The sequence below is a fragment of the Aulostomus chinensis genome, chromosome 13, assembly GCF_037954235.1.
Source record: "Aulostomus chinensis isolate RoL2024-O1b breed Wild chromosome 13, RoL_Achi_v1.0, whole genome shotgun sequence".
NCBI lineage: Eukaryota > Metazoa > Chordata > Actinopteri > Syngnathiformes > Aulostomidae > Aulostomus > Aulostomus chinensis.
The window spans coordinates 5,711,971-5,738,868 of record NC_141332.1 but is presented as its reverse complement, the minus strand read 5'-3'; the positions used below and the strand labels follow the sequence as shown (position 1 = coordinate 5,738,868).

Here is a 26,898-nt window from a genome sequence, read left to right as displayed (position 1 = left end):
CATTTACACCTCGCTTCTGACTGCAGACGTCAGTCGATGAAGTCCGTGTAGTAACCGTGATTCCACCAGTGGAGGGCGGTAACTAACCACATCTAACGAAGGACTCTGACTCGAGACTATCAACAGCGATATAAAAAAATGTACATTGGTTTTTATCTGAGAAAAGGTTACTTTTACCAGTGTAGTTCCCCGACGGATCCACTGATGTACCGTTAATAAGTTTTGTTTTTTTTTGCTCTTTTGCTGGAGCTAATTTTGTGGAATTTAAATGGTACCACCCCATAGCACCCCTGCGTCTGGAATGGTACACGCCAGGAATCAAAAGATTTTGCGGGAAGCCGCTTTCATCGGAGCCTCGGACTGCTCGGTCTGTCTTTGCCAGGCTGCCCGCTGAAGCTGCGCTCCTCCACGATGAGGTGAGACAAATGGAGTGTCACTGATGATCCCTCGGGATGTCCTGTCGCTTGTTCGGCTGCTTCCCGACGGGCTAATGTACGCGCCGATGTTCCGGCTGTGGACTGAGACTATGTGCTAAGCTAGCCAAAGTTAGCATTTTAAGTTGATTCACGGAAGTCCTCCATCAAGCTGAAAACCCAAGGATTCTTATAAGCTGCGACGTAATTCAATATCGTAACCGTAACTTGTCACTTTGGACTGAAGACACGAGGAATAAAGGGCTCGGGCTATTCGATTAACTTGTGGCCACGAGCTACAGCTCCTTTCCTGAGCATAGTGATTTCACAGCGTCACACAGGTGGACCTGGTGACCACGAATTATATTAAGAAAACAAGCAATGCTGTATATCGTGGCCTCAAAGTAACAGAGTTCCTCGAACAAGTCACATCTTTCTGTCTCTTTTTTTTAACTTCAATCTAATTTCCTGTTTTATTTCCACAGTAAACAATCTTCTGTCCGTGGCCTCCCAGAGCTCCGTGTCATGTTGTCTTAATGATTTCCTTTTGATGTCAATACTCAGTGCCGACTAACATCACCTGGTGGTGGTGGTGGTGATGGTGATGATGATGATGATGATGGTGATGATGGTGGTGATGATGAATCTCAGGTGTCCTTCATGTTTCTACAGAGCCAAGAAGGGCAGAGGAGCCAAGGCGCTCCCAGTTCCACCAGGGGACAGTCAGGTGAGTTGCTAGGTGGTCAGTCCCGCTGCTCTCCAGCTCCAGTGTTGGTGACAGCCGGATGCCACTCCTGCCCGTCTCTCCTCTCCTCAGCAGTTATGTTCAGTCGTACCTGTACTGCTATGAGAGCTGTCAATCGTATTTACGCAATGTGAATATGAGTCTCTGTTTGATGCCCAGAAATCTTTTGATTCGCCCAACCTGTCGGTCATAGAGAGAGCTAGTTTCATGGAGGGATTGCAGCAGAATTATGGTGAGTCTTCATACTTTTACCCATCTCATCGCTGAGTGTAAGGATTCTTCAAAAAAAAATCCATAAATAATCAAAATGTCTGAAATTGATTAAAACAGCATTTTCTGCTGATGTCAGCACCCAGCTGCCCAGTTGGTCTGTTGACTTTAATGGTTTTTCACAAATATCTGCCATATGTTGATAACGTGGCAGATAAATTCTTGATAACATAAACCATCAGTTTGTTATATGGATTGACTGGAAACTTCTCTGCAGTTTGCAGTTTTGAAAGTAGTTTTACTGTGACAGTATTCTTGTATTCTTACTTGCATACTTGTATATAAAAATGAATATTGGCAGAGACCAGACATTTCACTCCCAAAGATCAGCTTGAACCCAAAAAATGCTTGACCAGTCCTACATGCCGGACTCACCATGCTGGGAATGGACCCATTCCGTCAGATTAGTATCTTTTCACTCTTTGTGTATTTTTTCAGTTTTTTTAAAGTCTGGGTTTATTTAAATCACTTGTTTCCATGGTCAGTGTTAAACCGCCAGTCTTGTGCTGACCTCTTGTGTTGCCTAGGTAACCCTCTCCACAGTACCGCCATGGAGGATGAATTGAACGCTGCTGAGAGGGCACAGACAGACAAAGGAAGACCGGGGGGAAACGCCAGAGCCGGGTGTGTACTTTCAGAGAACTGTGCGATTGTTGAAGAACATGTTCAGTATATAAATCCAGGCAGTTAGACCAGCAGGGGGCCTGGAGCCATCTTCCAGGTGGTGACTGAAGACAATCAACTCTCAATCTGTGTCTGTCTTGGACAGACCTGGGAAAGGAGAAGTGGCAAAGAAAAAGAAGAGGGTGGACGGAGGGCAGGCCCACATGCGGTCAGACAGGACCAATCAAACCACCAGAAAGGTGGCTGAGAAGAAAGGGGCCAAGAGGACAAGTATTAAACAGATGTCTGCAGTAAGGTGAGGTCACAACAGTACAGAGATGCTTTAGTGGCCGTGCAGTGGCTCAGCACTGTTGTCTCACAGCCAGAAGGACGCCGCTTCAAGACCCGGCCATTTTGGGTCCTTTCTGTGTGGAGTTTGCATGTTCTTCCTGTCTTTGCATGGGTTTCCTTCTATCTATCCATCCCTCCATCTTCTCCCTCTTCTCCTGTTGAGGGTGGTGGGGGTGGAGCCTATCCCAGCAGCCTTCCCCCTGGACAGGTCACCAGTCCATGGCAGGGCCAACACATAGAGACAGACAACCATTGGCTCTCCCAGCCACGCCTACAGTCAATTTAGAGTCTGGATTAACCTGGTCCCTCTTGATGTCTTTGGACTGTGGAGGAAGCTGGAGTACCAGAGAGAACCCAGCAGGAACAGGGAGAACATGGAGACTCACCCAGAAAGATACCGTGCTGCAGCCGGGGCTCCACCCACAACCTTCTTGCTGGGGGGCCACAGTGAGGACCAGTGCTCCACCGGGCCGTCCTTGCTTGGGTTTCCTCCATCATCAGAAACATTATGCTGGGTTCAGTTCTCCTGTCAGTGCTCCTGACCATGGTGCTGGCAGCACATCTGGAGCTCGTCCTTGAGGGCTGCATGGGCCAGTCACTGCTCTCTAGACCAGTGGTTCTCAAACTTTTGTCAGTAATGAACCCCCTTTGAAACATTTTTTAGTCAAGTACCTCCTGAAACGTACCAAACATTTTTGGTAGAAAATAAAGCGGTACAGTGCTGTGCCGTCAGTGTCTGATTTATTAAAGTTTAACAACTTATATCAATGATTTGCCAGCGGTGGCTAATTTCTCCCCACAAAAACAACCCCACAGTGCCTCCTTTCAGGACTTCGTCGGCTCTGGTTTCTCCTTCTTTTTCACTTGTTTCTCAATTTTCTCAGCAGCATCACTGCTGCGCTTTAGCCACATCTCCATCGTTACAGCACATTGTCATGGCAACGGCAGGTTATTGACGAGTGATGCTGGATCAATGGGTCAAAATAACTTGGTTTGGGAAGCATCTGTTTTTTTTAGGGATATTAAAATTGATTACTGAATGTAGAACTCAGTGTATGAACATACATTTTTATTTTATCAAACTTTTTATAATATGATCATTTCTCAAGACTTAATTATTATTAGGATTACTGATATTTAAAACATATATATATATATATATAAAATTAGTAAAGCTTCATGTACCTCCGTGTACCCCCATTTGAGAACCAGTGCTTTAGACGATGGCTTAAATGCAGAGGTCAAATTTGGCGATACAACGTACATTTGATAGTAACGACGACTTCTTCTGGTAGAAGGGTTGTCAATCTAGGAAAACTCAGTGGTTTGAGGAGTCGAGTCGAAGGAAGTGTGTCCCTAAAGCGAGAGAGAGCTCACATCAGCTGGAGTCATGACGGACTACGTTGCTGATTCAACATCGAACGCCTTGGTTGTGAGTCCCAGTTAAACAAAGGAACACTGCCTCTGTTTCGTTGCAGTGTCAAAGTGCAGCAGTGCGCCTGGGACACATTTGCCTTTCGAGAAATTAAAGTTTACTCTTCAAAAAACAGTCTAAAAATGAAACTGGCACTGACAGTTCATCTGGAGATGTCGCATCTTTTTTCTGTTTGAAGCTGAGCAGGCAGAAGCAAAATATGAAATGTGTCAACGTGGCAGAGTGGAAAGTTTGTCTCTGCCACGTTGGCACGAGTTTGTCTCTGAGTGAATGTTCCAGAGCGCCGGTAAAACTGTGGCCTGAAACCTTCACAGGAATCAGATGGATTCTCTTGCGTGTGAAAAATTATTAGTATAATAATACAATTAAAAATTAAGCAAACATCTCCAAACAATTCTTTAACCAAAAGGTCTTTTTACTTTTATGTACTCCCACATAATTGGTTTTGTTTTTCCCTCCCTGGAGTGCAGATGGATCTTGCTGGGTATATTTAGCATGAAGCTCATGCAGCCTGCCACCCAGTTCCTAGTCCAGGCTCTAATTGAGTTTGACAAGAGAGAAACGATCACCGACTCCCCATGTCACCCTCAGACTACAGGTGCACTCCAAATTACAGCTCTGACTCTCGCAAACCAGCGTAGTAATTGGATGCTGTACCGGTGTATATATTAAAGGAACTATTATTAACTTGTGTAACTATTATTATTCAACTAACTATTAAAGGAAAGAAGTTTGACTAGAACACAGAAAAATAGTCGCTCCTCGACACTCAGCAGTATATCTGACTGTTCCTAACCTGTCTCTGTGTCCCATCAAGGCCAAGGAAGGACGAGCACACGAAGGACAAGGAGAGAGAGAGAGAGTCGGGCAGTGGAAGCTCCAGTGATGCTGAGTCACAGGTAACAACAGGACTGATGTGGTGTCCATGGATTCCTCACCTCCGTCATCACTGCCTCAGTGCGTTCATCAGAGGTGCATGAACATGCTTCTAATATGACAAATCCATGGCAACAAACACGTTCCGCGGTTTCACTCCTGTCATTAAGGATGAGGGCCGTCATGTTAGAGGCTGTAAGTGTTGGAGATTTCTGACACAAGAACCGAGTTAGCGAGTAGTCATGTCCGTGTTCAGCAGCATTTAGTTCGTTTTTATCAACTTGCAGCTTGCAGCCTTTTCCCTCCTCAGTTTTCCAGCTGTAGACTAGCACGCCACACTGGTGCTAATCACGTAGAGGGAGTTCAGGGTATGAATCCAGGGAAGGAGTCTCCTTTGACAACTGTGAGGGATGAATTGGTAGGAAGTGGCGCCCTTATTCTGACATCACGTGTCTCATTTATTCCCCCAGGAAGAATCGGATGCTGGCACCAGTGTGAGAAGGAGACGTAACATAGTCCCGTCCTCTGATGAGGAGGTGGAGGACAGCAGCTGGGTGCTGACTTGACTCACAACGCATCCAAAACCACGGTGTGATTCATCGTTTCAGTTCCATTTATCTTCAGTATTTTTTTGTGTCATCTATTTAGGAGCCAAATCCAAAGAAAGCCAAAGTATACCGTCTGGGCGTGACCCAGAAGTCTTCATCTGGCACAGCCAAATCCAGGAAGTCTTCATCAGGTAATTTGGGTTAGCATCTGTTAACATTGCTGGCTAAACTACACTTTAAAGTACCAGATTGACATTGTAGTAGATTTTTTTGCTGCGTTTGATGCTTAAATACTCCACTTTCTGATTAACTATGAAGCTGGAGTCAGATTGTTAGCTTAGCAAAACAGTAGAGGTGGCTATTCAGGGTCAGCCTCGCTTCAAGACTGGTATCATCCTCTCCTTTCAGCAAGAACAGGCAATCCGTCTGTTTCCCAAAATGTTGTTTTACGGTCGAGGACTGACACTTAGTTGAAGGATTTTCTTGTGTGAAAACATTGGATACTGAGTCGTTAATGTTTTATTTCTTCATGAAACATAATGTGTGTAGTTTCACAAGCGCGCGACAGCTGTAAATAATCAAGTACCAGGGAAAGTGTGAGTTGGGTCGTTGTGCAAGTGAAGGACGGTGGTCTTGGTCCCGGCGGGGAGCAGAGCATGCTCTCACCTTGTGCCCACATTTTGGACTGTGAGTCCATGTGTGTTAATTTGACGGAGAGGTGCGATCGGGTGATTTGTCAGGAACCTTGAGTACACAGGAAACCTTACAGGGGAGAAAAGAGTTTTGTCACTCAGCCTCTGAAAAATGAACATACCAGCTAGAAACAACCTGTTTCCACCACCGGATCTTCCACCTGCATACAAAAACGCCAAGGTGCATGTGTACGTGGCTCATGAAGAGGACGGGAGACGACACCTTCTGGTGACCTTTGATGTCACATCCATGATTCATTTACAGACAGCTGCATAATTGGTACCGATTGGTGTCAGTCATTTAAACTTGGTACTGTTCCTCAACACTTGTTCACAGGTAGCACATCTCCAGACCCACACAGAGATGAGAGGAGAGGACGGGGGGGATCGGAGTTGGAGGTGGTGCTGGATGCCTTCCTGGATTTCTGTGAGCAGTACAGGTAGGTGAGCTCTCCAGGTCCGTGTGTCTAACTTGCACTTTTACCACACAGTTAGTAGTATTCACATTTTTTTGACATATCTAAGAGAACCTTACATTCTGTGTTTGTGTGCTTGTTTGAAGGGAATCACTGGAGTCTAAAGCTGTCAAACAGTCCATTGATTCTTTTTCCAACAATGTAAAGGAACAAATCCTTGAGAAGGTCAGTTGCTTCAGTTCTGCTCATTCTGTCATACAGACATGTTGAAGAGTTACGAGATGTTCGTTTATAGTGACAAAGTTTGATCTAAGTGCAAAATTATTGCCACATTTCTGGCAGTCTTGCATTGGGGAGCAGAAAGTTGTGTAATTTATGGATACATTTGAGCTTCCTAGAACAGTAGCTCACAGGAGAAATATCGCTAGAACATCAACTATGAGGTTTCCCAGCTGACATAAAGTAGACAGGCTGCACTGATTAGGATGATGACACTGATGGGGTCAATAAAGTCCAGTCAGGTTTATTTGTATTAGTTCTGTCCTGACTCTGTCCAAGTAGAGCAGGTCCAGCACCTCCCTCCTTCAATGAACCTCCACCCAACAATTCTCCATCAGCAAGCACATCCTGCAACAGCAGCCACCAAAACCTTCCTTTACCAGCAGGAAGGTGGAGCAGATCCAGGATCAGTGGGGACGGAGAGAGAGCAGGAGAGCAGGACAGAGACAAAGACAGAGAATGGAGGAAGACAGAGAGACAGAAGGAAAGAGAGGGACAGAGATAAAGAGAGAGAGAAAGGAGGAGAGACTGATGGACCGAGACAAAGACAGAGAATGGAGGAGGACAGAGAGACAGAAGGAAAGAGGGACAGAGATAAAGAGAGAGAGAAAGGAGGAGAGACTGATGGACAGAGACAAAGACAGAATGGAGGAAGACTGAGAGACAGAAGGAAAGAGAGGGACAGAGATAAAGAGAGAGAGAAAGGAGGAGAGACTGATGGACAGACGGGGACGTGAGCAGGTGGCGCTACGGGTGGCAGGTGGAGCCTCTTCAGGTCTGGAGCCTCCTCCAGCAGCACACGGGAACCAGCAGGAACCCTGCATCCTGGGAGTGAAGGGTTCTAGCTGGATCATAGGGGACTAGGAGCTCTGTCAGGGATGAAGGAGCCTGATTGTTGAGGTCTTTGATGGTGGCAGAAGAATTTTAAATTCTGTTCTGAATCTGACAGGGAGCCATGCAGAGAAGCAGTCCAGGAGAGACCTGGTCTCTGCTACCAGTTCTAGTCAACACGTGGCAGCAGCGTTCTGGACCAGCTGGAGAGTCTTTAGGGACCTGTTAGTCCAGCCTGGTAGGAGGGAGGTGCAGTGATCCAGCCTGGAAGTGACAAAAGCAGGGACTAGTTTTTCTGCATCTTCTTGAGCCAGGATGTGTCTGATCTTAGCGATGTTACGTAGATGGAAGAAGGCGTCCTGGAGATTTAATGTGGGAGTTAAAGGGTCCTGGTCAAAGAGAACTCCTAGGTTCCTTATGGTGGTGCTGGGTGTTCCTCTTTTGTTGTATGCGCATGTTAACATGCCTTTCCGCTAGGGGGCACTGTGGCTCTTGTTATGCATGTGTTTGTTTTTGGGGTTTCAAGCGGTGAACAGTTTTTGGGCTGGCGGTTGTTAGGCTGTCGAACATGACGTTGGAGGAATAAAGTTACCTGAAGTAAACGTGGAGTTTTCTGCCGAGTGCTGTACTGCCTTGACTTACCTTTTTGCCGTCGCTGCTCTGTTGCAAACACTGACTCCTGGCTAATGCTTTCTGCTGCCGTGCTTGTTTTTCCACCAAATATTCTCTTCAAAGTGGACTTCATTGAGGCAAATGTTGAATCTGTGCATGCAGTAAGGGCTAACTGCCTGTCCGTCACATCCAAACACGCAGTGTCCAACAGCTTAAAAGCTAAAACTGCGTCGGGTAGCTCCATGTTGTACTTCTTCATCTGTGAATAGCGCTGTTCAAATCAATAATATAGTCCGCCATGGACATGTTCACTTCTTTTGTAACACGGTCAAAATCAGAGTAAGCTTCGTAGATCCTGTCTTTTTCCTCTTTCAGGAATAAATCATCCAGCTTACCAAACAAAGTGTCCATTCCAGTGTCTATATTTAGATCGTCTACCGGAATTTGCATCGCCGTGTCCCGCGCTCTCCCTGATAACGCCAGGGCACCTGCAAGAGCTTGTTTTTTCTTCTCCAAATCGGTAACTCTTGTCCAAACGCTGACTTCATTCTTCCAGCTTTCGTAGGTTTTCAGGTTTTCCTTCTTCAAAAGTTGGCGGAACTCTGTTGTTAGTAACCATCCTCTGCCACCAATGTTAATCCAAATGAAAACTCCACGTTTACTTCAGGTAACTTTATTCCTCCAACGTCATGTTCGACACTGGGGGCCAGGGTGGTGCCATCCAGGGTACCTGTCTCATCAGATCAGGTGGTCCTCAGGTGTTTGGGCCCAGCACACGAACTTCAGTTTATCAGAGTTTAATAAAGGAAATGATGGTCCTCCATGTTTTCCTGTCCTTCAGACAGGCCTCCAGTTTAGTCAGCTGGTTTGTTCCATGTGGATCATTGATGAGTTCAGCTGAGTGTCGTCTGCATAGCAGAGAACATTAATGAGAGGGTTCAGAGGGGGTTATCATTCGTCAGGAGGAACTGAGATGGACCTAGTAAATCTGACCTATGATATGAGGGGTCTAATTCCTACTACTTTAAAGGACTGAGGGACAGAACCAGATTCCAGCGCCACATTGATCATGTCTGAGAGAGAGGAGCTAACAAGGGTTGGGATGGGGTCTAGGAGACAGGTGGAGGTTTAGAGGAGGACATTATTGAACTGAGCTCATGAAGGTCAATGGGAGAAAAACTATCCAAGTGTGTGTCTGGTCCTCCAGCTGCCTCTAAGGGTTTCTGAGGTTCTAGGTGCCGTGATGCCAGCTGAAGACAGGAGGAGAAGAATTTTCTCTTTCAAGGTCCCCTAGAATGAAAATCATCGTTTTCATGTTCTTGGTGTTTATATAACGTCCCCCAGTTGTGGGGAAGACACACAAAGTGTGAGGCAGTGTCATAACCTCTGTTTGAAGTATCTCCCCTTTCTTGAATCACAGCGGGAAAACCCTTTTGGCTGAAGTGTTACGTCACAGTTCAGTCACTGCATGTACGGCTGGACCCGCGAATGGGCCGTGGCTACTTGGTATCTTTTCTTAAGAATGTTGTTGTATGATATGGAATGTTGTCAATTGACAGTAGCAGTCACACTTAGCACCGGAGACAGTTAGCTGAGAAAGTGGGAGTGCTTTCTTTTCAGTGACAGTGAGGGCAGCCAATCACCGAGTAGTAGTTAAATGAGGTTGCCAGATAAACGACGGCAACCGATCGCCGTCAACTCATGCACTTGCATAAATAATGAGGTTGCCAGATAAGGTCAGAAACGACCCCAATAGGGACAAACGAGGCATTCTAAACCCAACATGGTAGCATAGCGGTTTCAGAGAGCCTTTAGGAAGCTTCTGAGCCATTACAGACCCAACCATTTTTAGTGGGGTTAGAAATCACACCACAGAACAAGAATGAATACCCCTTCAACCTCTCTATGGCACCTTTAAGAAGTAGAATGAAGGATCATCAAATCCTCTTGTTCCTCCAGATCTCTTCTTACAAGGACTTCAGGGTTCTGAAGCAGGAGAACATTAAGGTAACCATGCCAACTTGGTTTTTAACAAACACCACAGTGTCGCCGTTTGCCTGCATTTACCTGTCCTGTGTCTTATGTGTGTGTGTCTTAGGTGGCGTCTTTGATTCGCGCAAAGACACAGAGACTGTTGGACGCCAAGCACGAGCTGATGACGTGAGAACACTTACCTCCATTGTTACTTAACCTGATTACTGTATTGACCAAAGCAACCGAAGATCATCCAAGTGCCATAGAAGTAGATTTCCAGGACCAAACTCTGCTAACCACTAAAGGAACTTCTACAGGAGTTTCTTTCTCCTGTCACGCTGACACCGTGTCTCTGGTCCAACAGGGCAGAGAGGAGCGTGTGGCGGCTGCAGAAAGAGAAAGCTGAGCTTGAGCTCAGATTAGCTGATCTGCAACGAAGTCAGTCCTTCCTCCATGACATCGGAGAACTCAACAGAACATACCTGGACTACCGGCGCAAACATCCCACAGAGAGAGAGATGGTATGTCCACCCACGCCGATGTGAAGAGGAACTACCATATACCAGCACTGTAACAAAAGTCGGAATGTGAAAAGGAATACTTCCCTGTGCCAATCGCAGTTCCTCCACAGCAGTCCGGCTCGCCTGAGTCGCTTCTGTTGTAATTCCACAACTTATCAGTTTAAGGTTGGAGTGAGCGAGGGAAGAACTGAGCTGGCGAGAGTTGGATTTGAACTCTCAAAAGCCTGTTAGGGAACACAAGCCAGCACAAACAACAGCGACAGTCCAGATGGATTTAAAATATCTGCTATTTCAGTTTAAGTGCAGGGTTCTCCTCGTCTCCCAGTTCCTGAGTGAAGCCTCCTAAAAACCATGTGACTGTTTACTAGAGAGACGGTTATGGTTTTTTCAGGGCTGATACCATTACAGATGAGTAGTCGTGGAAGAGGCCTTTAAGCGATAGTTGGGGCCAGTATTCATTTGCAGTAAAAGTGAATATATTACGCATAAATATATAAAATTTTGAGTAATACAAACTTCAACACTTAACTTTGTTTAAACTTTATTGTCGAAAAATAGACAATTTTGTTTTAAAATTATAACAAAAAGTGTAGGAAGCTCCCAGGCTCAGCAGCATGTCTGATACAGTCAAATGACAACTTAACAAATAAATCGCTCCCTAAAGTTTGCTCAAGTAAATAAAGTTTTCCAAAATTTCAATACAACTGAAATGTTGTTTTAGTTCCAACAAAAAGTGCAGGGAGTTCCCAGGGTCAGCAGCATCTCTTATGAATTTAACTGAACATTGAAATAAATTTAAAAAAAAAAAGCTTCCTGAAGTTTGATAAAGTAAATGAAACTAAGTTAAGCAACATTTGCACAGAAATGTGAGTCTCAAATCAAGTAGTAATCCCAATAGAGCAGCAGCAGACTGGTGCAGAAAGCAGAGTTCAGCCTGCTCTCCCCTGGGACGGCTTCTCTTGCGCTCAGAAATTGCAGAGACTCCATTGAAGACGCGCTCACTTGGGACTGATGAGGGTGGGGCACCAAGCGTCCTTCATTCTGTCTCTCCCACTGGTGTGGGTCCCCTCTCCGCCTGCCGATCACCGCCTCCTTGAGGTACAGATGTAGCTCATCCTCAACGCTGCTACTGGCCAGCAGGTCACTGGACTGGGGTGCCAGCAGAGAACTGAACATCTCATCAACACGGCTGCAGAAGGATGTGTGTTCTCTCCGTTGCCTTTTGTGGGTGTTTCTGTCATTCTCGTGTGTCCCACATGCAGCTGCCTGCTCCTCCACACTGGCCTCCTCTGCGGCCGCCTGCTCCTCCACACTGGCCTCCTCTGCGGCCGCCTGCTCCTCCACACTGGCCTCCTCTGCGGCCGCCTGCTCCCTCTGTGGCTGCATGCTCCTCCTCTTTCAACCATCCTTTGGCCTTGCTCAATGTCGTGGCAGAGGAGAATGCATGACTCGTATACCGGGGATCGAAGAGACAGGCCAGCACCACAATTTCTGTGTCCCCTACTTTTGCGAAACGCTTGTCCGGGCTCTCCCTCATGGCTTGCCTGAGCGTTCTGATGCCTTTTGTGCAGGGCCCCTCATCTTGAAGTAGCATCTCCAGCACAGTCAGGCATGGAATGATGCAGGACGCTGATGAGTTGCTGTGGCACACCTGAAGTGTCACTTCCTCTATTGGGAGAAGAGTTTCATTGAAACTGGACACAAGGTCCCACTTGTGAGCAGTGGGGCCTGCAGATCCTCCATGTTCACCACAGTCGACGGTAAGCGCACGCTTTTGCTCGCGCATTCTATGCAGCATGTGGTTGCAGCGTTGAGTTCCACCTCGTTGGAGCAGCCTGGATTATGTTGTGCTCTGGCAGGTTAAGTTCCCTCTGAATGTCTCGCAAACGCTGTTTGGCCAGAATGGAGTGGTGGAAATGTGTGGCACACTTCTGAAGTGTTGCAATGACAGCTGTGACGGCTCTTTGACTTGACGGACCGTCATTCGCGGCAAGTTGCAAGGTGTGCGCTGTGCAGCTGAGGTCTGGAAGTTCAGCGAGGCTCATTCCTTCACAATATTTGCTCCGCTGTCTGGAAGCACCAGTGCTACACCCTCTTTGCTTCTCTTCCAGTCCTCAAGTAGACTGAGGAATGTCTCTTTCAGGTACTCCCCAGTGTGGGAGCCATGCATCGCGCTTGTATGTAAGATGACCCGCTTTCTTGTCCATTCAGCGTCAATGAAGTGGCATGCCAGGCTCACGAGCGACTGTCACCCCAGACCAGCAGTGTGTGGCGAAGGAGAGAGAGTAGCCAGCGTTCTCTGGTTGAATCAGGGCTTTGATCTCGTCCACAACCTTGTGGTGAACTTCTTGCAGCGTTTCAGTTGTGTAATACTTGACACTTTTTCAGTGCATATCGTTGCTCTGCTGCAGCCGTGAGGCGCTTGCAGCCAACAGACACCAGCGTGAACCCTTGGTTGTCAGTGACCATCATCTCTATGATAAGTTTGTCCACTTCTTCAGTTTCTGAGACATGTCCTCTGTTGTTGGCTGAGATGAAGTTGCCTCATCCTGACGAGATTCAGATTCCGGTTTCTTCTGTGCTGTTTAATACAACTCAAGGCGATGAATCCTAAGATGGGACCACGTGTTTGAAGTATTTTGGGTTTTCCTCTTGTTGCTCCCATGCTGACACCTTCGTTGCATGTATCACACACTGCCTTCCCTGGTGTTGGCTGAGTGTAGTCCTCCCATGCTGCACTCTTGAACTGTAGTCTGTCCATTTGTCATAAGGGCGTGAAAAAAGAGAGCGCTAAGAGTGGGGCCACATGCTGACATGCTCAACTCATCATGCTTCGTTTATTACAGCATCTGGGAAGCCTGCAGTTGATTTTATTATGTAAATGGTACATTTTACATCCCTGTGATAGCAGGGACCCTGTCATTCAAAACTGGGCTGCTACATCACTAAGGATTCATGTTGCTGTCCCTGAAAGAATAGTACAGTCGCGATAGGAGAGACTATTCATCCCTGACCACCATGCAGTTCATGTAGGCTTCATGATGCAGTTGCACTGTCTTGAGTCTTGAACAGCAATATCCTGCTCCCCCCTACAAGAAACTATCAGACAGCGTCAGGACACTCGTCATCTCGGTGTCATCGTCTGCTGCTGGGATCTCACAATCAACACAGAAAAAGGTCACGCAAAATAACCTCGTAGTTAAACAGCCATTATTGCCCTTCAGTTTTCTCTCAGACAGACGGTGCTTTGCTGTGAGTCTCTGCAGCTTCTCATGTGGCCTACACACACACACACACACACACACACACACACTCCAGCCATCCCCTCAATGTGCTTTCCTGCAATAAAACTAACTGAATTTCACTCCCTCTCTCACTCGCACACATACTTCCCCGACTACTTCCCTATTAATATTGTCAGCAACTGTGCTTAGAGTGATTGACAGCCACGTCTGGAGGGGCTGCGAACCAGCAGAGCTGCCTGGTATGTTTATACAACCTTACTGGGCTCCTAGTCACCTTACTGGGCTCCTAGTAACGTTACTGGGCTCCTAGTCACCTTACTGGGCTCCTAGTAACGTGACTAGTAGTTGAGAGGTGTGGAGGACTGGGATGTTCATTCCAATTTCTGCTTCCTTGACTTACGACGGAGCCTCTCCACCTGGCAAAACTTTTCCCCCTCTCCGCTGTGTGTGAGCACTGTTCATGCTGTGGCTGTGTGTAACCAATCAGATGGAGCTGGGGGGGGGGCAATGCTGCAGACAGAGAGGTGCGGCTGCATCAGAGCCAAAATAATCCAATAATCCTATCCACCGGCGGATTTTTAAAAAAGGATGATGCTGATATGCCTCAACATGCCGAATAGCAGCGCCAATAATAACAAACATCGCAGTAAAACTACAATACATCATCTCCCCTGGCGGGGGCAGTGTGGCTCAGAGGTAGAGTGGCTGTCTAGGGTCGCTGGTTCGATCCTCACTTCCCCCAGTGACCATGTCCAAGTGTCCTTGAGCAAGATACTGAACCACTAACTGCTCCTGATGGCCCTGTGACGGACTGGTGACCCGTCCAGGGTGAACCCCACCTCTCACCCAATGACAGCTGGGATAGGCTCCACCCCTCTGACCCTGAGCAGAGAAGCGGTATAGAAAATGGAGGGATGGTTGGGTGGATCATCCATACAGACATCTAAGCATTAACCACCAGGGGTCGCGAGGTCAGGTTCTGTTGACACGCGACACTCCTGGACCCTGTGCTGGGTGTCATGAAGGTCCTGGTGAGAAACTTTGAACTGGTGCTGGAATGACACTCTTCCTCCTCTTCTCGTTTTTCCGGTCCGGCCAGTACGGAGCCTCCAGTCTTCCGGTTCTGCTGCTGGAGACCAAACATCTCCAGGGAGCTGAGCACCAGCTGAGGATAATCAACAAACACCTGAGAAGGAGCCTGAGGTGAGGCGCCGTGGGGCTGGCGCTGATGGACCACCGCACTTCCTCTGCCTCCCACATCCTCCCCAGGAACGCCGTGACAGGAGTGTGGCCCCCAGATGACACACACAAGTGTAAATACGTTCATGGTTTAGTGTCTGTCTCCTGTGAGCCTCAGCGACTGCAGAGCTTCACTTTTTCTCCTTTTTACATTTAAAAAGTGCAAGAAAGATTTGGTGTTTTTCCTGGTTCGCACCACTAAGGTTTCCTCAGCAGCAGCAGGCATTCTCAGATTAAAATGATGACATAAACCCCGAGTACGAGTCCTGTTTGTTGATCGTGGTGGGAGTGTTGTTACCGGGAACAACGTGGAGGGGTGTGTACTGTGCCACTCTACATTTGTCTGGATCCATCAGTGCATTCAGAGAAGGAAGAAAACAGGACTGACCCATGAAGACCATGAGCTCCCGCTGAACGCGTCCCAGGTACTGCAACACACAGACACAGTATGGGTTACTTCTGATACTCACGTATACTCAGTATCTGACTCAGGTGGTACTTAAGTGCAGACTTTTCAGAGTACTATGTTACGCGGGTGTTTTACATCACACACCTCTGACCTTCTTCCTTGGTTTTTTACGGCAGTTGGCAACCCACCAGATGGAGCGTTACCGCCCTCTTCTGTCCCATCGCGGAACACCATCTTTCCCTACTTCTAACCCCTACACCTAAATCCTAAACATAATCCCTACACCTAAATCCTATCATACAGTCCTGAACCCCTCAAATAATCTAAAAGAACCCTAACACTCCCTATCCTCCATCCTCAGAACTCCCTCCAGACTGTTCTCACCCCATGTTCCTCCACCTGTCCCTCATCACCCTCCTCTCCACCTGCCACACCTCAGAAGTACGTGCTCTACTGACTCTTCCTCACCACAGCCCTCACACAGCCCTGTGTTGCGCTTCCCCAACACCTTCAAAGTCCCATTCAGCCCTCAGTGTCCCAGCCTCAGCCTCACCTTCACCACTTCCTCCCTCCTCTGCCCACCTCCACCCCTACACACCCTCTAGCCCGCACTCCTCTGAACCCTGTAACAGTGCCTACCCTTCTCTCCGACCCACCTTCCCTGCCACATGCCCATCACCCTCTCCCTCACTATCACCTTCACCTCAGCCCTACTCACCCTCACCTTCATCTCCACCGTCCTCTTCACCAACGCCCCCTTTGCCAACTCATTCGCCTTCTCGTTCCCCTCCACCCCCACGTGCTGGTACCCATAAAAACCTAACCTGACCCCCCCGCTGAACCGCACCTCTGACCCTTGATGGGTTTAAAGGTTAAACGTATTACCGGTCCCTGGCTCTTAACGTCATCGATGGTATTTGTCGTGTCCACTTTCTTATTCGTCGCCTTTGATGGAGGTGCTCCCGGCTCACGCGCCTGCCCCCGCCCACGCCACCTCTGATTGGTTGATAGTTCTTTTCTGTACTTCAAATTAAGACGCTGAAACTCAGGGTGAAGATTCGAAGTTGCGTTGGCGTGACGCCCCGCCCACCGGTACAATCTCTCACCCACCTGATGTTCCTGTGCAGTGAGGAAGCGAACGGGCTCACCTGAGCCTCCCTACAGGAACCTTCGGCTGCTGCTGTGTAAGTTTGCGCTCTTATTTTTACCGGACTGTCGAGGTTGTTACAGCGGAGGACGGGAGCGCTCGAGCGCATCTGTCGACACCTGGCGTGAAGTTTTGTTTTTGTAACATCCAGTTCGAATCTGTGGATGCTTCCAAAAACGGATTCGGTGTTGAAATGAACGCAAAACTACCTAAGTTGTGTTTCAGTAAATTAATTTTGACGTTCTTGTTGCCGGTTGGTCGCTTCCTGGAGCAGGACACGTCACTTCTGACGTATCCGTAAGGTTACAGATCAAAGGGTCAATAACTCCAGTTACGACACCACAGGAAGACGAGTCACACACCAAAGACAAGCCAATACGTCCTCATTCGCTTGAAATGTGTGGAAGAGGAAGCGCTGAATGTCAATGAAGGGAGATCCTCACTGTGGAAGGGATCAGCTGTAGGTTTCATTCTGATCTGTGGTAGACCCCCGTGCAGGTGGACCTGCAGGCTGGGGGTCCAGGCTGGTCCCTGGCCTCAGGAAAACCATGAACAGGGTTCAAACAGTCAAGAAAACCCTGGAAATTACATCCAGTTTGAGAGTTATTTCCTGTCTGCAGCCGTGTTTGAACAATGAATTGAAATGTGAAAGTGAACTGAAGAAAGTCAGGATGTTCTGGACTTCGGTCCTCCAGAGAGATCTCCATTCCGTTCAATGTGCATTGAAACCTTTCGACTGATCTGTTTTTTTTATCTGTTGGAACTGGGGCCGATTGATTGGCCGATTATAACCATTAGAACACCAGAACACTAGAACATAATCGGCAAAAACCGACTCCGATTTGAACACCTCATTTTCAGTAATAAAATGCCGTTAATACGGTGGTTTTCTTGGAAATGTCCGTGTGTTTCCAGTAGAGGGCGCTCCGACTCCTCATGTCGCGCTCCACACAGCTACCCCACAGGGTGGGAGTGTACGGTACTGAAAAGCCAACGGCGCATGCGCACTAATACAACAGTTCGCCTCAAGGGGAAGTTGATAACTAGTTTGTGAAATAAAAAACAACTGGATGAGTTTCCTGTTTCCATGACGAGCCTCGTTGTGTCTGTCAGGCTTCATTGTCATCATCAGGCGAGCCTGACTTGATGTGTTAGCAAGCTAAAGAAAGTCAGGATAGCATAGCTTAAATGTTAGCTACCTTGCTAAACTGGTTAACCTTGTCAGTCACGGCCCATGGATGATGCAACGGTAACTCACTCAGGCAGCAGGATGCTACCAGGCGCTTCGTCGTCCCGCTAAAACCTTTGTGGGCTGCATTTCTGTTCAGCAGCCAGGACTTTTTTTTCACTTCTGTCGTTCAGGAGGAAAAAAAGCGCTTCTGGTGTAGGTTTCAACTTCATGGAGGAAAGAAAATGTGACTGCAGGTTGAGAGGCGCGTCTCAAACCGTGTGTCGTCCTGCCTCTCACCTACAGACACACACTGACCGTGAATTCTACTGCAACAGATGTCACTTGGTAAATGTTGACCCTGTCGTGGACTTCTTTATGTTTACTGAGAGGATAGTGGGTGTTGCCCTTAAATCTTCATAGAAGTGTCTGGAGCCATCAAATACAGATACTTTGTCCTTTTATATGAAAAATGTAAAAAAAAAAAAAAAAAATCAGCCGATGTATCTCTTATTGGAATTTTTTCTTCCTTAATCTTGAAATTGGCATTGCCCCCCCCCCCCCCAAAGTCCATATCAGCCAGGCCCTGGTTGGAATTGTGGATGCAATCATCTTTTTTTTCAAATGTTTGGGTGGAGATGCGCTGGTAGCAACATCCCTGGCACCTCTGAGACCTCTGTCTCTCCGTGAAATAGAACCCCGTTTACCTCTTGTCTCCTTTCCCAACAAGATATTGTTCCCTGGACGTTGAAGAGCTGGGGACCCACACGACTAGGAGGTGTTGACCTGGGTGGGGGTTTCCATCTCACGCTGTCAAACGTCTACATCACTTCCTCTCATGTCTGTAGAAACATGGCCAAAGTCGGCAGTGAGACTGATGTGAAGAGCGGCGGGGACACTGTGGACGCCTGGAAAATTTTTGAAAAGAGGTAAACGATAAACTATGTTCAAAAATGCAAGCTTGAAACGTACGAGTGCAGACTGCATGCTTAGACTGCTCCGGAACTGCACAAACCCACTGTTAGCGTTAGCATTAGCCTGCTATCAGCCAGAGGAGCAGAGGAACCTTGACACAAGTCTTCAAAACTGAAGAGAGGAGGCCGAGCCCAGCAGATGTCCAGCCGACTGAGCTGGCTGCTTTTCCACTGCATGGTACCAGCTTGACCCTAACCTACTTGCTTCTGGTAGCAGGGTTACCTCGACTGAGGTGGTTCTGGAAACTGCACCTGGTTCACATGGCTTTCACCCAGTGGCTGACCAGCTGTGAGGGAATCGGGAACCCTCAGCCTGTTGCTGCAGACATACCAAGTAACTGAATTCATGTTTTGAAGGGAAGGTCAAGATCCGTATCCAGTTCTGAATCATAGCTCCTCTACCTGAGCTCTGTCATTCAGTTCAATTTCATCAAAATCCATCTGCAGCTTTTGTTTTTGTGAGGCTGCTAGCAGATGGACGGGTCGCCAAACAATGCCAGCGAATGCCGCAACATCTAAAGTGATGTCATTCAACGCGCATTTAGAAGAGAGGTGACAAGTCTCCTTTTGATCTAACAAACTCACAGAAACACGAACTTGATTGGTACTTTGGTGTTGGTCGACCTGCTCAGATACTCGGCCCGCGAAGGAAGAACTTCTCCTGTCTGCTTCAGCGTCTTCGTTATAAAATAAAGACATCTGAAGTGCAAAAAAAGCTCAAATCTTATCACCAGAAACCTGCAGCCTCAGGTGCACCCCCGCAGACGCAGCATCAGACAGGCAGCCGAAGCTCGCTTGCCGCCATGACTCGATCCCGTTTGATTGCTTCAGCAGCGACAAGTGGTTGAAAACAAATGATGAGCGAGTTCTAGTAAACTTCCAAATATGGACTTGTTCCTGCAAAGAGCTGAGAAGTGAAAGCTAGTGGGAAACTTGAATCGACTCGCCCAGACGTTCATCATCGACTTCATTGGCCCTCTCGAGAGGCCCGGATTGTCACAGCACATCAAAAGGACTCTCTGAGTGTTGCAGGGCAGGTCTCTCGGGCTGTGAGTCGCCTCAGCCTGTGTTCACGGCCGTGTGTGTGTGTTTCAGGCAGGATGCATCAGCTGGGGACAGCAGGAAGAAAGCAGAGGAAACGGACTCTGCTCCCGTCAGCGGTAGCAGCAAGGCCGCAGGCTACGACCCGCACCGCTACAGGATGGACTTCCCCTGCATGGGAACCTGCCTCATCATCAACAACAAGAATTTTGATAGAAGAACAGGTAATAACATCCTGTCAACTGGTCACACGCACAGGGTATGACTCAGGCATCGTCACTGCGATGTGAGCATGCCCAGCAGTTGCAGCAGCAGGCAGGCAGAGTCCGACTGAGATCACATGGATCTCACCTGAGTGGGATTGAGATGCAGGTTCCCCAGGCACAGCGTGAACCTCCGATCACAATCATTCGTTCATTTGATCAAAGCAGAGCCAACCAATGACTTCGTCAGCCCAGCCAGTGAGCTAAAGGCATGCTAGCAATTTACACTGTTAAAGAGGAGGGTGTGACATGATCCTGTCAAGAGACAAACTGCTTTAGCTCCACTCACGCGTGTTTCAGCCAAGCCCCCCCCCCCGGGTGGACCCGGTACGTTGCTGCTGGCTTCTCTAATCTCTGGCACACATGCAACGATAATCATACAGGAATGGAAGCCTGTGGCCTCCTGCTGTAACGCCCATGACTTCACAACCTGCCTGCTTGCCTTCATGCAGGGACGATTCTGCCTCATGAGTTCTGAAGGTGTGAGGAGTGAACCGCGCTGAGTCAGCACAGAGTCATTGCTAAAACTGACTCTGGACTTACTCAGGAATGTTCTGGCTGTCCTGAATACATGGGAATGTTTCTGAGTGACTGAATATAAATGTGCCTATACTGGAGGAAAAGGTACATTTCCTCCACAGCGTCATCTCAGGCATAAATTCAATCTTGAGTTAGAAACTCCCCACACTCTGCTGGGACTGTGAACACACCGCGCGTCACTCTGGTGCTGTTCCTTCAGTCTGGAGTGTGTATGAAACCAATTCAACTGAAGAAGTTACCACTAATCAGAGGTACATGTCTTCCAACTGGAGAGCACAACACAAGTATGTGTGTGTGTGTGTGTTTCACAACAGTAATGGTGAGACAATCTTATTTTACTAATACTTATTTTCAAATCCTTATATCAATCTCAGAAAGTTGCGAAGGGAAGAACCATCACAAATCCAGTTTTTCTCAGTAGCGTGTAACACTAGCATGTATTGATACACACGCACACCTGTTTATTTCTTTGGACAAATCCTCGGTGACGTCAGTACTGTCAGGCACAAACATTCTTCATGCATGACTGTGTAATTCCCAGAACCAGTCAGTCATTACTGGTTGCCTTTCACCACATTTCTCACATTCAGATTCTGAGTAACGGCAGTGGCAGGACTGTAGCTGCTTCGATGTCCTGGGGGGGAACTACATGAGTGACTTGAGAATATTCTGGTTTGTTGTTTGACTCTCAAGTTCAAGGCTGAAGAGATTTCATGCCTCGTGTCCTCGTGTGTCTGCAGGGATGAGTGCTCGTACCGGGACGGACGTCGATGCTGGTGCAGCTGTCAAGACCTTCTCTGAACTTGGGTATAAGATCAAAGTGGCCACTGATCAGAGTGTGGAGCAGATGAAAACCCTGATGTATACCGGTAATATATTCTAATTTGATCACAATATATCACAGTTGTAACCAGTATGCTGCACTAAATAAGTCCCAAAACCCAGAAATAAGACTGAGTGTCCAGTTCCCTCTTGCCCCGTCTCCCTGACAAAGGGTTAAATGACTGAGATCAGGTCTGCGGTGCAGATAAATTAACTGAAGCTGTGTTAATCAATGTTAAATTGAAGGAGGAAGGAAGGACAGGAAGTGCTTGGGTGTATCTAACCACACCTAACGGAAATGCCAACCCTCTGGGCTGGGAGTTGTGTTCCTATAAAATGCTGGTGCTGAGCCACACACACAAAAATAACTTTTCTGGTCAAATATGGCTGATTGATTGGGCTCTGGGCCACCAAGTGCACAGAATGAGTTTGATATTTTAACATCAGGTGACACAAAACACCGCTGTCTTTGCGTTGAGCCCCGTCAAGCTGTAGGGTTTCCCTCTGACAACTACCGCTGCTCCATATGCAGATGTCATGGCTGCCTGTCTAAGCCTGCTGGTGGTCTTGTGTGTCTCCAGTGTCCCAGGAGGACCACAGTGCCAGTGCATCATTTGTGTGTGTTTTGCTCAGTCACGGAGAAGAGGGAGGGATCTACGGAACCGACGGCTTTGACAAGTTTGACAACCTGACAAAACACTTCAAAGGAAATAACTGCAAGTCTCTGGTTGGAAAACCGAAGCTCTTCTTCATACAGGTGAGTTAGTAATACCCAGGTGAGTTAGTAATACCCAGGTGAGTTAGTAATACCCAGGTGAGTTGGTTATACCCAGGTGAGTTAGTAATACCCAGGTGAGTTGGTTATACCCAGGTGAGTTAGTAATACCCTGGTGAGTTAGTAATACCCAGGTGAGTTGGTTATACCCAGGTGAGTTAGTAATACCCAGGTGAGTTGGTTATACCCAGGTGAGTTAGTAATACCCTGGTGAGTTAGTAATACCCTGGTGAGTTAGTAATACCCAGGTGAGTTGGTTATACCCAGGTGAGTTAGTAATACCCAGGTGAGTTAGTAATACCCAGGTGAGTTAGTAATACCCAGGTGAGTTGGTTATACCCAGGTGAGTTAGTAATACCCAGGTGAGTTGGTTATACCCAGGTGAGTTAGTAATACCCAGGGTGTGTTGGTTATATCCTGGTGTGTGGGTTTTACCTGGGTGAATTGTTTATTTCCATGTGAGGTGTCTCTACCCAGGTGTTTTAGTTATTCCTAGGTGGGTTGGTTCAACCCAGGTGAGTTGGTTATATCCAGGTGACTGTTGCAGTTTTGGAAAGGACACTTGAAGACTCTTTCACTTAGAATTGTGTTCACTTCATCTGCATGTTTGATGCAGAATGATGTTTGATGTTTGAAGTTTTTTTTTTGTTTGAGTGTAGAAACTTAATCCACATCCATTAAACATCTGAGATTGAAAGTGCAATGACCAACACCCCCACCTGCTGGCCAGCAGGTGTCTCCCTCCCTCCTGCCATACCACTCTGATCTTCTGGTCACCAGGTTGAGTCAACACACCACATGTGGTCAGACTTGGGATAGTGGTAATAAGACAAACAAGTCATGTGGTCAGTCTCATATGTTTGGTATGATGCTATTGCTATTGTTAGTTAGCAACTGTTAGCTTAGCTGTCCATCAGAACATTGGCCACCTGAGTGTGGCTGTTTAGAACCAAAATCATTAAAAATCCACGATCCAATCCCATCTTGGCCCACATTCCTCCCCATGCACCACTCCAGTGCTTCAGCCACCTCCAGTTTCCGACTCCTGACCACCCCCAAAATCTCTTAACTCATCCACAACTCCAAACCATACACCTGTCAACGAGATCCAGTCCCCACAGTCCTGGTGGAAGCCTGCCTCCCTTCCCTGGTCCCCCTCATCTCTTCCATCATCCATTCTTCCCTCACCACTTGTACTGTTCCCACATCATTCAAGACCGCTTCCATCACCCCCATTCTTCAATACCTTTCTTCAGTAAGAATTGAAGATGAGGTGAAACATCCTCACTTGCAAGAGGTGAGTCCAGTGGCCTAAATTGATTATTCTTGAGAATTTCTTCAATAACTTTCATCCCATTTCATATCTGCCCATCATTGCCAAAATACTGGAAAAAGAAGTTGCTACCAAACTCCATCAGTACCTTACCCATAACAGTGGCGCTCCGTTCGTCCAACTGAAATCATTCAGCTCTCATCTGTCCTGTGTTGTCACAGGCGTGCCCCAAGGCTCTGTCCTGGGGCCCCTACTCTTCATCACCTATCCTCCCCCCTCGGCCATATCCTCCCTAAATACAAACCCATCTCGACTGTTACGTGGATGACACCCAGCTCCACCTCTCTGGCAAACCCACTTCCTCCCTCCCACTGCCTTCCCTTCCTGACTGCTTATCTGAGATTCAATCCTGGTTTTCATCACACTTTCTCAAAATAAATGGCAATAAAACCGAGGTTCTCCTCATCGGCGCTAAATCCACGCTATCCAAAACTGACAGTCTCTCTCTAAAATTGAGAGGCCATTTGTCTCCCCCTCCCCACAGGTTGAGAGTCTGGGTTGTCGCTTCCCGGCTTGACCACTGCATCTCCCCTCTGTTTGGTCTCCCTCCTCAAACCTCAGCTGGTTCAGAACTCTGCCGCCTGCATCATTACCCAGACCCCATCTACCTGTCACATCTCCCTGACTTGCAACAGCCACACTGGCAGCCCATTGCTCACTGCATCCAACACAAGATCCTCCTTCTCACAGGGCGGCCCCCCTGTCCTGCTCCCCCATCTGCGCCCTCAGTCCATCTTCCACCATCAACCTCACTGTCCCCCCTGTTCACCTTACTACTGTGGGAGGCAGAGCTTTCTGCCACTCTACCCCCCCACTCCCCCCCCAACCTCCATAACACAGAAACACTGGCACTTTAAATCCAGACTCAGACCCCACCTGTTCCAGCTCGCCTACTCTCTTTAACTGTTTCAGTTTATTCTTATTGTTTGTATGTACTTGAATCTAATTGTATACACTTTTTAATGTATTTTTATTGTATGTGTGTTCTACTGTGCATTTTATTATTTTATTTGCTTTTTTTTAGGAGCTTTGCATTGACAGTTTCCAAATTCAGATGTTACAGATGTGAAGAATTAAAGGCAGATGTTTTCCACCTTGCATGAACCCGTAACTGAACTTTTGTCCCGCTTGTGTTGTGATGAAGAAGAATTTCCTGTGATAGCAAAATAAACCCATTAACGTCAAATGCTATGGTCGTGTGGAGTCAGGAGAGAAGCGCACACATCGGTGTTCCAGCAGAATGTTTGTTTACGCCGTCCTCCAACATGTCAGGACGGAGCCCTGATGGAATCTGACTAAATACAGAGTAATTACTACAGTGCAGCAGGTACTGTTCAGCTCCTAGTATCTGTGCTGTGTTGGAGTATATCGTGTTGGTGTTATTAGACGGATGATTGTCAGCTCTGTCTGTACATTTTCAGTAAATGTGTGGATTATCACAGCGTAGCTGATCATATTTACACACAATAAGCAGTTTTGTTTGGTCGTACAAGCACAGGGACACCTGGGTTTTCACCTTAACCTTAGGCCCCGCCCCCAGAGCCACTGTACTGAGTATAACCCGACTGTGCCTTTCAGGCGTGCCGCGGTTCTGAGTTGGATGGTGGAGCTGTCATTGAGACAGACAGCGTGGATGCACAGACGTCAGACAGGATACCTGTGGAGGCGGACTTCCTGTATGCCTACTCCACCGCTCCAGGTAAACAGGAAGTTGGTGAAAAGCCACCTTATCTTATGACGAATGAATATATGAGTACCGAAAAGGCTTTGAACAGTCTTGCACCGATGAAATTAACTGAATTATTCCACAAAGACAAGCTTCTCTTCTGTTGATTCAGACGTGTGTTTTCACCACGTGTCCATACGTGTGCTGCTACAGCATCACGCTGCTTGTGTGACTCGTGATTAAGACTGTGACTGCTGGTGCAGGCTACTACTCCTGGAGGAACACCCAGAACGGCTCCTGGTTCATGCAGTCACTGTGTGAGCTGCTGCTGCATCACAGGAAGCTGGAGCTGATGCAGATCATGACCCGCATCAACTGCAAGGTGGCGCTCAGCTTTGAATCCGCCTCCAATCTGCCGGGATATTCCGGCAAGAAGCAGATCCCCTGCATCGTCTCCATGTTGACCAAAGATTTCTACTTCCCTGGCTGACTGGTTCAGGACTCTGGACAGCTGAGCAGTGGAGGTTAATGTTGGCAGAGTAGAAACACTTGAATGCTCCATCAACTTGATGAATAAAATAAATCACTTTTATTTTACATGTTGGTCTGATATGTTTCTTGACAGGGATGTTTGTTTTTTGCATTTCCCTTCATGTTAAAAGTCATGATAAATATTTCAGCAACAGGTCAAGTGTTTCATAATGTTGCCAGATGAAGCTAAACTGTTTTTGTACATGTTCGATTCCATGATGAGAGTGATGACGATAGTCACGGTCATGCTTTTGTTGGGCAGTTTTGGTCTGCAAATTCAAGTTTCCAGATGAACCTAAGATGAGCGTGTGGCGGGGTGGGACCACCAGAGGGAGCCAGAGAGCCGCTGGCTGGAGCTCGGAGGCCTTAATGAATCAGCAGATCTGCTGCTGTTCCTCCTGGAAGAGAGTTCCGGACTCGATCAGTGTGTTGGCACAGTGAAACACACACAAGTGTCGCTTTGTCATTCTGAGGTGCCTCGTATCTCCCGCCTGCCACTCCTGTCTCTGTGCACCGGTCCAGCGTTGGGGGGTTAAACGCGTTTCTGCCCGTTCGTGACGGCAGCTCACACGGGGAGAACAGCGCATGACCACCCGGGCGAGCGAGTGTTTGTACGGATCCTCTGCTTGTCCAATTTCAGCCTCTCGGTCTCGTTGTCAAATCATAAACTTTCTCTATTAGTTTGTTACACCTCTTAACAGTTGTGCTGCGCGCGCTAGAGACCACAGTCGTATCTCTGCGGGTCCAGAGGCCAGTGACCTGACCTGGTTTGACGCCTCCTCTCCCCATGTTTACTGGTGTCTCTCTCAGCAGACCTGTCCTTTCAAACGAAAAAAAAGTCTAGAATATCTCTCTATATATTTATATATAGAATAATAAAGTGTTTGTGTATATATATGTTATATATACATATGTACTTATAGTATTTATATACACAAATATGTGTGCGTGTGTATATATATTATATATATATACACACGCACACACACACATGAAACTGGTAACATTCAGCGCAGGCACACGAAGTGAAAATCCGTCTTTCCAAGTAACGGCAGGTGGGCTGTTCGTGCATGCGCGCGCACACACACTTGAGCAGAGTCCAAAGTTTCGTTTCCAGCAGCAGCAGCGCAGAAATGGGTGGCTGCTGGTTCTGTGGTGAGCAGACAGATGGAGGAAGTG

The 26,898-nt window shown here is 47.5% G+C and overlaps 2 protein-coding genes across 4 annotated transcripts; both read left to right on the top strand.

Annotated features, from left to right (window-relative positions):
• Positions 1 to 181: 181 nt before the first annotated feature.
• On the top strand, positions 182 to 15,301 carry cenpu (centromere protein U). Its single transcript, XM_086222810.1, has 14 exons — positions 182 to 416; positions 1,086 to 1,140; positions 1,318 to 1,390; positions 1,956 to 2,052; positions 2,198 to 2,347; positions 4,635 to 4,716; positions 5,164 to 5,247; positions 5,342 to 5,432; positions 6,271 to 6,373; positions 6,496 to 6,574; positions 10,031 to 10,078; positions 10,170 to 10,231; positions 10,410 to 10,566; positions 14,911 to 15,301. Exons 1-14 carry the CDS (start codon positions 412 to 414, stop codon positions 15,016 to 15,018), a joined length of 1,194 nt encoding a protein of 397 aa, XP_086078936.1. The 5' UTR covers positions 182 to 411; the 3' UTR covers positions 15,019 to 15,301.
• Positions 15,302 to 16,496: 1,195 nt separating this feature from the next.
• On the top strand, positions 16,497 to 25,785 carry LOC147250662 (caspase-3-like). Of its 3 annotated transcripts, none has more exons than XM_086222811.1 (7): positions 16,497 to 16,643; positions 18,623 to 18,703; positions 19,844 to 20,013; positions 21,333 to 21,461; positions 21,996 to 22,171; positions 25,101 to 25,221; positions 25,452 to 25,785. In XM_086222811.1, exons 2-7 carry the CDS (start codon positions 18,627 to 18,629, stop codon positions 25,676 to 25,678), a joined length of 900 nt encoding a protein of 299 aa, XP_086078937.1. In that variant the 5' UTR covers positions 16,497 to 16,643; positions 18,623 to 18,626; the 3' UTR covers positions 25,679 to 25,785. The 3 variants fall into 3 exon arrangements, with proteins under 3 accessions (XP_086078937.1, XP_086078938.1, XP_086078939.1); XM_086222812.1 differs by having other exon boundaries at positions 16,525 to 16,643; positions 18,505 to 18,703; XM_086222813.1 differs by lacking the exon at positions 16,497 to 16,643 and adding an exon at positions 17,678 to 18,122.
• The last annotated feature ends 1,113 nt before the right edge of the window (positions 25,786 to 26,898 follow it).

Coding starts and splice junctions, on each gene's coding strand:
- cenpu (XM_086222810.1), top strand. Junction 2,348..4,634: donor AAACAGATGTCTGCAGTAAG/GTGAGGTCACAA, acceptor TGTCCCATCAAG/GCCAAGGAAGGACGAGCACA. Junction 6,575..10,030: donor AGGAACAAATCCTTGAGAAG/GTCAGTTGCTTC, acceptor TTGTTCCTCCAG/ATCTCTTCTTACAAGGACTT.
- LOC147250662 (XM_086222811.1), top strand. CDS start 18,627: ATGGCCAAAGTCGGCAGTGAGACTGATGTGAAGAGCGGCGGGGACACT. Junction 21,462..21,995: donor GAAAACCCTGATGTATACCG/GTAATATATTCT, acceptor GTGTGTCTCCAG/TGTCCCAGGAGGACCACAGT. Junction 25,222..25,451: donor TGCCTACTCCACCGCTCCAG/GTAAACAGGAAG, acceptor CTGCTGGTGCAG/GCTACTACTCCTGGAGGAAC.